The sequence below is a fragment of the Nicotiana attenuata genome, chromosome 2 (genome assembly GCF_001879085.1).
Source record: "Nicotiana attenuata strain UT chromosome 2, NIATTr2, whole genome shotgun sequence".
NCBI lineage: Eukaryota > Viridiplantae > Streptophyta > Magnoliopsida > Solanales > Solanaceae > Nicotiana > Nicotiana attenuata.
Window position 1 is genome coordinate 45,103,128 of NC_031990.1, and position 13,245 is coordinate 45,116,372.

The 13,245-nt window shown below is 36.3% G+C and overlaps 1 protein-coding gene across 5 annotated transcripts; it reads right to left on the reverse strand.

The window, feature by feature from the left end:
* On the reverse strand, positions 3,395–12,696 carry LOC109208676 (small RNA 2'-O-methyltransferase). Of its 5 annotated transcripts, none has more exons than XM_019371816.1 (10): positions 12,549–12,696; positions 11,549–11,863; positions 10,960–11,049; positions 9,848–10,305; positions 8,763–9,002; positions 7,434–8,380; positions 7,118–7,269; positions 6,924–7,040; positions 5,403–5,540; positions 3,395–4,009 (listed from the first exon to the last, which is right to left on the reverse strand). In XM_019371816.1, the coding sequence occupies exons 2-10, from the start codon at positions 11,819–11,821 to the stop codon at positions 3,578–3,580; spliced, it is 2,847 nt and encodes a 948-aa protein (XP_019227361.1). In that variant the 5' UTR covers positions 11,822–11,863; positions 12,549–12,696; the 3' UTR covers positions 3,395–3,577. The 5 variants fall into 5 exon arrangements, with proteins under 5 accessions (XP_019227361.1, XP_019227369.1, XP_019227374.1 ...); XM_019371824.1 differs by having other exon boundaries at positions 11,549–11,868; XM_019371829.1 differs by lacking the exon at positions 12,549–12,696 and adding an exon at positions 12,336–12,411.

Below are 13,245 nucleotides of genomic sequence, written 5' to 3' on the forward strand. Positions count from 1 at the left end.
TGATCTGATAGCGTACCAAAATTTATTTTACACTGCTGAATATAGGTTGGAATGTTATGACTTGGCAACAAGAAGAGAAGATTAAAAATTTATAGAATTATATATGAATGAGGATGACTTTCCAAAGGTTGAATGTGATATTTTGGATATTGTTGCTAAAATTCTTTACTGTATAACTGTGCAAAGGCCGGTTTGTGGCTTTTGTAACCACAGATTTCTGCTTTTCGTATATTATTGTTGCAAATTGGAAAACGGCAGATGATCCAATCAGATTCATTTTCAGTTTATAAGCTGTCTTTCATTCCAAAGTATAGGAGTAGTATATAATATAATATATAGACAATAAACCTCTAAATTACACCATTCGAACGTCTTTCTTCTTCTGTCGACGGAGTGTTGAGTCTTCATAATGGTAGGTGTTCTTGTATATGTCCTCAAAAGCACGATCGAGCACTACTAGAAAAATGTTAACTTCCGACCGAAATTTCCGACTGAAATTAATCCGTCGGAATTGTCAAAAAAATATTTCATATATATTTTTAAAATTTTTTCGACCACATTTCCGATCAAATTGGTCGCAACTTTTGACGGAAAATTTATTTTGATTGGTTTGACTTCATTTCCGACCGATTTGGTAGGTAAGTTTTTTTAAAAATAAAATAATAATTCCGACCGAATCGGTCGGAATTCTTTTTTAAAAACCCTACATCCCCTCCCCAAAAACATAACCTCCGTTTTCAATTTCCTCGTCTATCCCTCTCGTCCCCAAGGTCCTCTCTTCCTCTTGTCCTTCTCCCACGTCCCCAACTTGTTTTCCGACCAACTTTTTTCCTACCGACCAATTTTGGTCGGAAAATAGTCGAAAACACGTGACTTACGACCGTTTTGGCGGTCGGAAATCTGCCATTTTCTGGTAGCGGATCATTTTGGCAAAACAAATTAATTCTCTCAATATAAAAGTTCAGTTGTTCATAAAGAGAGAGAAAAGACACGTGGAACTCTACTTGATATATATTTGGCTTACAAGTCAAAAGTTCTCTTCAATTTCTTAAATTCCGCATTCGGAAAAAACAACTTCATATTAAAAAGCTTATCAATCATTCTTCATTATCATAAAGAATATCAAAGAATATCACCTTTTTTGGAGAGAAATTCAAAAATAGCCAGATTTACAAGTGGTTGTTCAAAAATAGCTCAGTTTCAAAAGTAATAGAAATTTAGCCACTTTTCATCTAAAGATAAATCTAAACGAAAACACTGTTCAAAATCCGAAAAAATACTCCAGCATAATATACTGGAGTTCGAGTATATTATACAGGAACTCCAGTCTAATATACTGGAATTCCAGTATAATATACCGGTCCAGCATAATATACTGGAGTTTGGAGCGCCAGTGCTCCAGTATATTTACTAGAGGCAGCAAAGTATACCGGTCCAGCATAATATGCTGGAAGTTCATACACACGTGCACCGAACTCCAGTATATTATGCTCGACCGGTCTCTGTTGCAGCAAAATAGTGGCTATTTTTCATTGACTTGGTAAACGCTGACTATTTTTGAATGACCAGTCCGAAAACGAGCTAGATCGTGCTATTTTTACCCTTTTTTGGTGACTCACATGCTTTTCTTTATTTAAATGACATTCTTTGTTAATTATTACTATTAAATGATATATTCTTCCTTTTTGGATCATTGAATACCATTGTGATCATACCCGTATCATTTTACCACACAACATCGGTTGACACATCTCTTGGATATTGACATTGGCTAAGATTAATTCTACTTTACTAGAAAATATAATTGTTTAAACCTAAATCTACATTTTGGGTAAAACAATGTTCAAACAACAAAAACAACAAACTCAATGTATTCCCACAAGTGGGGTAGAAAAAAGAATTAAATCAAAGGTCATGTTCAATGCAAGAAATGAAATTAAATCAAAGGGGTTTATATAATCATGTTGATCTTATGTTGTCATGTGAATCATGAATAGAGTACTAGACAAAGCTAGGGGTGGCAAACGGTCGGGTCGGTTCAGATCGAATACGGGTAATGCAAAAACAAGTAAAATATCCGATTCGAACCATATTTAATACGGATAAAAAACGGGTTAACCGGCAAATAAAACGGTTAACCGTATTATCCTTCCATGGCTTCACGTTAGCCTCAACCTCTAATATGAATTTGCTGCCATGTGCAAATTTGTTCCTTTACGGCACCATCCAGTGCTTAGGCAGGCTAATTTGGAAGAATTTATTACCCACATATAACCGGTGGTTACCCATTTAAAATATGGATGATATGGGTAATATCTATATTTTATCCGTTTTTAAAATGTTCATTATCCAACCCATATCTTAACGGATAATATGGGTGATTACTTGCTTTCTTTTATCCATTTTGCCACCCCTAGACAAAGCTACGGTTCAAATGGAGGCTTTGTATTGTCACTCAAGTAGAAGAGAAAATCCTAAAAAGGATGATGCCAATCCTCATGAACGCATGCTTGGCACAACTACAAACAATCTCAGTGCAACAAGGTACTCTAATGGACCCTAGCCTTGGCAAGTTTGACGTACCTGCTGCTTCAATTCCAGTCATTTCTCTTGTATTCATGTCCGTCCTCATTCCCATCTACGAGTTCCTCATCGTTCCTGTAATGAGGATGTTCGCTGGCCACAATGGAGTAACTCACCTGCAGTGGGTTGGCGTAGGGCTCGTCCTCTCAGCTATCTCCATGGCCATTGCAGGCGCCGTGGAGGTGAAGAGGAAGAACGAGTTCAACCACAATAACTATCGCACCAGCATTTTCTGGCTCTCCTTTCATTATGCAATCTTTGAGATAGCAGACATGTTCACTCTCGTTGGGCTGATGGAATACTTCTATAGTGAGGCTCCACCTGGGATGAGATCTCTCTCGACTTCCTTCTCGTTTCTATCACTCTCCATTGGCTACTATTGAGGTCAGCTTTTGTTGAGCTCAATCCACACAATCACTTCAAATCTCACTTCCAACAAGCAAATCTCACTTCCAACAAGCAAGGATGGCTTCGGGGGAGAGACATGAACAAGAACCATATCGAGCTTTTCTACTGGTTCTTCCTAGCAATCCTCAGCTTGCTCCACTTTGGGAACTATGTCTTTTGGGCCAACTGGTACAAGTACAAAAAGAATGTTCCTATCGATGAACAGAAACTTCTCCACGCGGACGGGTCAGTTACCATGAGTATAACCTCACAACAGGCCATCTCTACAAGTGAAGGTGAAAGGAAAACCGAACAAAACTAAAGCTCAAGCATAAATTTTAAGCCATGAGTTAGGAGTACCGTGTTTTTCTTCTTCAAACAACTAGTATCATTTTGCAACTAGTAGGGTAGATATTTCTTCGCATTTAGGTAAGGCATACTAAGTATGATTTTCTAGAACAGTCAGCACTTAGTATAAGCAAAAGAAATCATGAGCAAATCTTCTATAACTTCTGAAATCAACATGACTAACCAAAAAATGAGTTTGTTGGAGAGCATCTACAGTTAAGATGCAGCAAAAAATGAGCTTGTTAGAAAGCATCTACAGTTAAGATCTTGAATTACTGCTGCTACTCCATTCCCAAATAACATCAAAGTGTTTAGCAAAGTCTGCATTCGCGGGACTGCCATCTTTTCTTCTAAAGACAGCAATTTGGGAGGCAAATCCTGGTTCTTTGTTAGGCTCTCCGCCAACTCCACTGAACTCAACATCATAATTATGCCTTAAAGCTAGCTCAGATGCCCATTGGCAAAATTGCTGTCTAGTCCACTCAAATTTGTGATCGTGATTGCGAAATTTGCAAGATTGCTGCTGGCTCTTCTCATCTGGATCCTCTTCCTGGTATTGAGGAGAAGAATTCTGGAGAATCACATTGTACTCATAATTGGGAGTGGAGACTATAAGAATCTGTGGACAAAATGACCTGAGCACAATATCGCCAAACAAGCACGCTTCATGTTCCTCCATGTGTTCAATCACCTATAGTTGATCAAAATTCCCATCTTTCAAGATTAATAGATGATCTAGTTTTTACAGATTGTATGGAACAAAGAAAAGACAGATGATGGATATACAGCTGCAGAAAAGCAAAGTCTCATTCAACCACCTGAGCTGACAAAATGTGTCAACCTAGGATCATCAATAACTGAAGAAACCTATCTAAAAAACTCTATAGCAATATATCACGATGGAAAGGCAAGACCACTAAATGATGGGAATAAAAAGAAACATATTGAAAAATAAAGAGAAATAAGTAACAAAAAGAAAAACACGAAGGAAAAGGTGCCAAATATTTCATACTTAATTCGGCCAATAAGTGCCAATAAAGAACTTCGGAACCATCATATGCATCACTAGTCTCCCTAGCAAGGCAAAGTTCTTTTAACTAAACAGATAATCTACTAAGTGGATAGACCCTAACATGCAACTTGAAAATATCATTGTCATATCTTTATTCCCATTGAAAGATAAAATTACCAAACTTACCGCTCATAAAGATCAAGAACACACTTCAATATATTTCATTACAAAGGGTTAGAACTATAGCATATGATCTAGCAACCCATTACACAAACTCAGTATGAAAAATCATTATTTGCACTCTTACACTCTTTATTAATGAGTACTGGCACTAGACTCTTCTGGTATGTGAATCAATGTGTCTATCTCTGCAAATTCATGTGAAGGCTACAGAAAAATCAGTCTGACGTCTATTTCAAAACAAATGCATAAAAGCTTCAATATCTCACTTACACCAATCTCCAACTTATATAATGACAAGCTTTAGAAACTACTTTCTCCCACAGAACACTTCTAATCACATTTTGTTTGTTGATCCATAATATCTACCTTCTGACCTCAAATACTATATATGACATCTAACATACGAAACCATCTATGACAATATTTTTTTGGTAAGATAACATATTAAACCATACTAGGGCAATCTAGTTGACAGATCATCTCCCGACACTAAGTTCACCGGCTCAACCAGGGACGGAGCTAGGGTGGTGGAAGGGGGTTCATCCCTAAACTCCCTTCGCCGAAAAATTATACTGTATATAAGGTCAAAATTGTTTTTATGCATAAATAGTAGATGTTGAATCCCCTTGGCTTGTTCGTGTATTTACTTTTTACTATTCTGAATCCCCTTTGGTAAATATCCTGGCTCCACCACTGCTCTCAACTGCTTCAATAAAAAAGAATGATATAACCAGCCATGACTTCATTTTTGGGATGGATATAAGGTACACAAGCATTTTTACGCAAATACTTCATGAAACTAAGTGTTCTAAGCTCAATTTTCCAAAGAAAGAAAAAAAAAATGAAATTCGGAAAGCTTGTAACCATCACTAGAAGAGGAAACAATTACCTCCAAGCAGGTTGCAATGTCATACCCACATAACCGAGAATCACAAGTCAAAATCGAACCCTCATATAGTATTGCAGACTTGATTCTGTTAGTAGGTTGTTCAGCTCCTATATTTCCATTGAGTTTTGAATGAAGTATCTGGAAATTAAGAAGACTCTTAGGTGAACGCAGATCTAAATTATAATTTGGCACCAGCAACACATGTGGCAGACATTAAATGTTTAGAACCAAGCTCCGTCAATACAACAGAAAGAAAAAGTGAATTATGCTAATCAGAAATTTCTTAGCATCTTGAACTAACATATTTGACCTCATTAGTTTACTAGCTATGAATGTCGAAGAAAAAGCTCATGTTGTTATATTCCTGAAGCTTCAAAGTTGCTTGCCATCCCCAAAGAAAAGGAGAAAGGAGAAAAAGTTTCTTCTTTTTTCACCGGTTTTTTTTTTTTTTTGAGAAAAGTTCACAAAAGCTATTTCATTTTCGCATGATAGTCCAATAACATATTTCCCAATTCTAGAATCCTATACCACCACTGACTAAATGGTATCTACTTCGGAGTTTCTGACGCTAGAATAAGGAAATAGAAAACCTATATCATGGATATAAAATTGTACAACTACTTGTGATAGGTAAAAGGACCTTAACATTTCTCTGTCCAAGTATCTTATATGGAGTACATGTGATTACCTGTTTTTTATGTAACCTTCAAATAGTCATCTGAACTCATATTAGCTTCACTCCAACAATCATAATCAGAAAATCATAATTGTTATGTATTCAACTAACATTTTTTTTTAAAAATCATTTGTGAATTTCCTTTACTTCCCAAGTAATGATTATGCTATCAGTCTTCCCAATAAGTAAATCTTAAACCTTCAAATGGGCATATAACCATCTGGATCATCTTTCTCTCTTTTTCTATTTTTATTTTTACTTTTATCTTTTTTGGGTGCTGGAGCTACTTCAGCTATTACTCATATCTCTTTGTTTATCGGCCTTTTTTCTTTCTTTTACTGTTTTTACATTTAATGCAATTACATTCTCATTTTAGTCATGTCAAGATAATATGAACCTATTTTATCCAATTTATTTATCTAACAAATGATAATAAAACTAGAGAGTTTAAAAAAATAGATTACTCTGATCTGGAATGTTAAATTTTTTCCTGAATAAGGAAACATCTCCCTAGCTTTCACAATCCGAAAATAATGTCATTACCTATAAGATGGAGAATGTCGCACTGAAAGCATAGGCAAAACTAGATCTAGCTGACGACGCAGGATAATATCTAAATATTGGATTGGCATAAGATGACAATTGCAGATCCTGATTTTTCTCACTCACTTGAATTGCAGTTCAGTTTTCAACTTACATAGTTAAGTTAGAGAATACACAAGTGCTTATTATCATTACTAAGAAAAAGAATTACAGTAGAAAGAGAAGAATAAACTGAAGGACAATTACTGAGAGAGATTGTGAAAGTTGAAAAGCAGTGTCAAAGGGCTGTGAGTGCATCAGACCTTGGCAGCACGAGCAAGAGCTTTCTGTGAAATATCAACACCTACTATTTTCTCAAGAGAGGTTTGATAAGCTAATAAAGACTCAAGGAGACTTCCAGAACCACATCCAAAATCAACCTGTGATCGAATAAAGATCAGAACCAAGTCTTTTTATCATCTAAAAAGACAGCAAAATCATTTGAAAAGTCCTATACCAAAGAGGCAGCACAAGATTCTCTAATGTGTTGCAACGCATATTCAACACGTTGTTTTGATAATGGGGGAGAGAATAAGGCCTGTTCCATTCTATCCTCCAAGGGTACTGTCACCCGCAGCAAGGTGACTTCACATTTCATTGTACAAGTACCTGTCTCCAGAGAGAGGAGAGGAAACTCTAGATTATTCGAATACAACAGAAATTTTATATGGTTTGGACACGACAAATGTCCTGCGGAAAGCATGTTCTAAAATGGAAATCAACACAAATAGAGCAAAAAAATCAGAATAAAAGGAAACAACTGCCTAACTTACCTGAAGACAATAATGAAAGGACAGTTGTAGAATCACGAGCCACTGCTAGAACAATCTCTTTGGAAGGCAATACCATAGTAAAACATGCAGACTGATCAATGGACATCTGTGTTACAACTGCTTCAAGAACAGGTGATGTGGCTCCACTGCCAATCTCAAACTCAAACTCTTCAGACCCTTCAAGCTGTTCCTTAATGCCTTCCCTTTCCGTGACTAAATATATGTTGTAAGTCACACACACCAAAGAACCATTAGATGGAGTCGTTCCAGAATATTCACCACTTATCCTAACAGATGCTACTTCGTCTTCAAGCGTGTTCTTCTGTACATTAGAGTAGCTAGAACACAGAGAGCTGTCTGCTAGTGTTGCACTGCTCCACCGATATTTGGGCAAGAATTGACATGATGAGAACTCCTTAACAAACTGTTGAGGATAAATAAGAACATCAAGTCCCTTGGCAGATGATGTCATCTCCTCCACAGACATGTCAACTTTATCAAGAAATCTATCCAACCATAAGAGAACTTTTAAAGCAGCATTATGAATTGCATCAATCTGTTTCTTATAAGATTCCTTTGGTGAACACAGCAGAATCAAATCCTGGTACTTGGAGTATATCTTCACTGTACATCTATAGACTAGAGTACATCCTCCTTGTGCAGCAGCAGTAGCAGTAGCAGCAAGACCACCTTCATTAATTTCGTCTCCACTTGATGCTGTATCCCTCAATCTTTTACGCCCAGTTAAATCTGGCAGAGGTTCAAAGGAATCGCTTGAAAAGACAGGTTCAGATAATCGATGCTGGCGGCAAAATGTGCAGAGAATATCTCTGGGAAAAGAACCCCTCCAATTGCTCCTTGTTGTGAATGTTGTGGGCAGCTCTGCGGCAAGTATTGCTTCTCTTGACAACTTGTAAATTCCGCTAGGTATCTTGTTGGCAAGTATTCTTGAGAGGAAAAAGAGAGAAAAGAAAATGAACCCCGCTATTATGAGTGAAACAAAAAGAAGAAAAGAAAAATATTATGAAAATTGATGATAGCAACTGAGTGTCACAATTAAATAAAAAAATCAAAAGGAAAAAAAAAAGAAATTCCTGAAGTACAACATGTGACTTCAGGTCCTGAGTTCGGCACGCTAAACTCATCATGCAAATTCACTCTCTCCATTATTTAGCCCACCACACCCAGATCTCAGGGGGAAAACTCACTACAATGGCTATCATAATTCTGCTATCCTAGATGACAATCCAGTTGTAATTAAGCCAGACTCAGTTTTGATTCAGCCAGACTTCGCTGACTAAAAACACAAAAATGGTGCCAAGGACATACCTGTAATATCCACGCAAGGATAAATCTTCGTAAGAAAGATCAGTAGACTTCCAGGTGTATCCTACAGATGCCAAAATTGCATCACCGTATATTTCTTGACCAGATAGGTAGGTCGCAATGGCATTAAATTCTCTAAATGAACTAGCTAGTTTCATATGTAACTCTGATGATGGGCCAATCTTTATGGATTCTGGAGCACAGAAGTACAACCTTGTTTCTGAGGAAGCTTTGCCAATAGGCCTGTAACAGAAAACAAATGTTCATCATCAAAGATACAGGAAATGCTCAATTAAAATGGGAGCAATTATTTATTTGATCCAGCCTTCTCTAACATAAACCACAAAACTACCTTACAGCTCACATTGAACCAGCCATGAACTAACTTCCAACACCCATCCATAACCAGTTTATGATGAAGGGTGTCAGCTTCGGTCATACTAGATTAATTTTGTCTTGCTTAAAAATAAATACCAAGATGCATCAAGTATATACATACCAGCATGGAAGAAGGAACAATACAACCTATCAGAAAACTCTAGATAGAATCAAAGGCGGATCTGGGATTTAAATTTGATGGTTTAAACCTTCAAAGCTATTAGCACTAAATTCATTGTACTTCTGATCTTTTTCTTTTTTTTGACAACAGAGAAATCCCCGAGGGGCAATGGTGCATGGTTTGAAACTCGGTGAGTAATGAAGCCAGCCTCTCTACCCTTCTCTACTTAAATACCAGGCTTTTGTCTGCAGAGATTTCAAACCTGTGACATGCACCTAACCTACACATCACGCATTGCGCTCTCACCACTAGACCAAAGCCCAATGGCAATTGTACTTTGAAATTGTGTGCAGATTTAATATTTGTTGAGCTTTTAGTGATTCTTCACATGTATATTTAAACTTTGAATTGAGAATACTGGGTTGAACTCGCAGCATAAAGTCTGCATCCATCACTGAATAGGAGCTCCTTCATATACTTCTTACCATACTGCGTTAAAACCGACTTCTGATTGTTACAAGTCAAGCTCACAGCATTTTACCAGTCAAACAAAGTACTAGTTCAGTGCTCTGTATATATTCTCTCTCACCTAGAAATCAGAACCTTAGAAGCATCTTTAACCCCTAGCTCCTTTGCAATGGCATCCAGGTAATAATTGCCAAAAGAGGCATCAAGTATTGAAGGTTCCACAATCTTCTCTGCAGAAGCTGGAATACGTACTGCTTCAATTGAAATGCTCTCTGGGAAACTAGATTCATTCTTTAGTAAAGACTGTATAATCTCAGGAGGGTGTGGATTTAGCCTCTGCAATGAAAGCTTCTCCTCAGAGAACACAAGCGTATTCGCTAACCTCTTAGCAGCTTCAATAATAAGTGACATCACCAAAAAGTGATTCGACTCCACTTCAGGATTTATATATTTACATAAGCTATTAATCTTAGCATCAAACGCAGCAATAGCTGCTACAGGAATAAATCCACTAAGGTGACCTCCTCTCTGCAACGCTGCTCTGAAGTGACCGCTAAGCGGATGAATTGAAGGCAAGAACTTTCATCAACAACCGGAAACGAAAAAAGTGAACCGTAAATAACATTAAGTCAGGTAGTTCATTAGCTGCAGGAAAAAATGCATTACATAACTACATCCAATTAGTGAATCCGTTTACATCATCTGATCCTACAACCAAAAAACTCAGTAATTATTATCTACTGAGGCTGACTTAATGAAAATATAAAAAAAAATTAATGAACCTTTATGAGCATTAAATATCTCACAAACTCAATAGAACTGTTTATAAGAACATGTCTCAAAATATATGATGAAACCATAGGAAATTTTATATTTTCTAATGAAACCTTGGGCAAGTTTCAATAAAGCACAAAAACATCATGTTTCAGACTCTACAAACAATCAAATAGCATGGAAAGACTTTTAAATTGCAAAAAAAAATCTCTAAAATGACATATTTGGTACACTGTTTGCTGTTTTATAGAAAATAAATTTCACGACAAACTGGCAATACCCTGTATAACCAGCTTCACAATCAAGTTTTAATAATTCATTAAAGACTTTCTTACGCAGACAAACATGTATATAAGTCAAAGTTCTCACTTAATCTCAATGGCTAGTGAAACTTTGTAATCTTGCAGCTGACTCCAAGAAGAATTCCATCATCACATTAATACTAATAGGGTTACATACCTCAATTGAAAATAAATATGATAGTCGACCAGCCAGTTCATCCCACGCTTGCTCCACACTGAGATTATCTTCTTTAGGCTGGATGCCTAACTGCAGATAAACAACAACCATAAGTCATTAATGCATTAGCATTTCACATTTGAAAATCTAAGCTCCAATCTGAGAGAAAAATTGGAACTTGTCAACTTCATATGTTAAAACTGATCACAAAAGCATGCAGATAAATGACAATCATGAGGTAATGATGAACTTTTCACGGACATTTTAGATCTATGCGACAACCTGAGAGAGATAAAATTATCGACTGTCCACTACATTTGCAGCACCCATTATAAGAGCATGCTTAGTAAAGATAAACTTTAAGTGAAATGGATGGTTTATGATTAAGAGTTGGGGTCTACCACCTGAGTTATCAGTAAAAAAGGGAAAGCAAAAAAGTTGTTTCCTTGAGACCCAATTTACCAAGTGTTAGTTTTTTTCTTTTGTACTAGGCTATTCTCCTTCAAATATTTAAATAGCTCCTACGGCAAAGCCTCGCTCTTCTCCTTCAAATATTTAAATAGCTCAAGAACAGAGAAAAAGGCAAAACCTTTTGTATAGCCTTCTCAGCAGCAGATTGCTCAGCATCCTTCTTTCTTTTGAAGGCTTCAGAGACTACAGAGAATTCTGGAAGTTGGAGAGTACAGCGATAGAGGCAAGGACCTTTCTGAGGGATCACTAAACCAGGACATCCATTTTGTACAACCTCTTGAACTTCCTCGACCTTATAGCAAGCTTTAGCAGCAAATCTCTGATGTATGATAGCCTTAGGCGTGAAAGGCGATTTTTTTGGACCACTAGCTGGGTTTCTTCCAGTTTCCATAGTTTTGCCGGGAAGAATTGAATACTTAGACCAATTCAACTCCTACACTGAAAAGGCGCTATTATTTAAACAGAAAAGCTAGTAAAACATACAAATATATTAATCTCGTTAGCATTTTCAGGCTAAAATTAGTTGAGCACCAATGATATAAAAATCCTGGCCAAGAACATAGTACAATAGCAAATACAAGTAACAAATTCCTAATTTGATTCGAATACTCATTCGGTTGCCAACAATCCAGCAGGACAAATGAATCAATTTCCAACCAGTGTTAATACTTTATTCAACCAGTTTTAGAGAAGTCAGTACATGTTTACACTTTCCGACTGCAGCATGTTCATTAAACGACAGAAAAGTTACTGCATTTATAATGGGAACGTTATACGAATAATGAAAATTCTGCTTCTAAAGTGCAGATTACATGCATAACACATCAAACGATCATTCTTTCACTCCTACATAACAAACCCCAACAACAACAAAAAAAGAAAAGAAAACAAGTCCAATAACTTACAAGCAAAGAAATTAATTTCTGGGTCAGCAAAAAAGCCGACAGAAAAAAGTAAAACTTGTTTTAGAAATTCGATACATGTATGCTTGTGGGTTGAGTGCTTATCTTTAAAAGATACCCTTAAAAAAAGAAAAAAAGGAAAAGGGCCACAAGCTTTACTTTACAAGATAGGCAAAAAATAAGAGAGAATCAAGAAGGGTAAGAAGAAGAAAGTACCTGTAACTGGCAATAGAGGTACAACTAATGTGATTGTGTAGATGCTGAATTTTGATTGTGGGGAAGGTAAGAGAGAAACAAGGTAATGGGGTTTTGGGAATTTGAAAAGGTTTTAAAGGGTAATGGGGTTTTGGGTTTATGAGAAAAAAATTAATGTAGAAATTTGGACTTTTATTTATTCCCCGAACAAATACATGGAGGGGAAATGTGGGGCTTTGCCGCTTTAGGCAAAAGTAATTTTGCACGCATCTACATCTATATCTATATCTATATCTATATCTATATTGTTACGAAAGTATGAATACAATGTCGGTTTACAAAAATAACCTTATAATATTAAGCATAATAACTCACAATAAAAGGACATAACCGAAATTCTAGACATTAGCCTTGTAATCTTGTTAGTTTTAGGACATAATACTACACGTTAGAAATCCTATAGTATAATTACTTTCGAGCGCATTAGCCCATTATAATATTACACGTTGTACATACATCTCAACATCTTTTATGGTTTGTTTAATAATTTAAGTACAAAAAAATCTAAAAGGAGCTGTATAGCAAGCTTCAAACAATTGTGGGACCTACATGTCGTTTATAAAAAAAAAGGAACTTTCGAATAGTATTTTAAAAAATCCATTTATCATAAAACGACTAAAATGTCAAGTTTAAAGTGGTAATATATTCATACTCACTT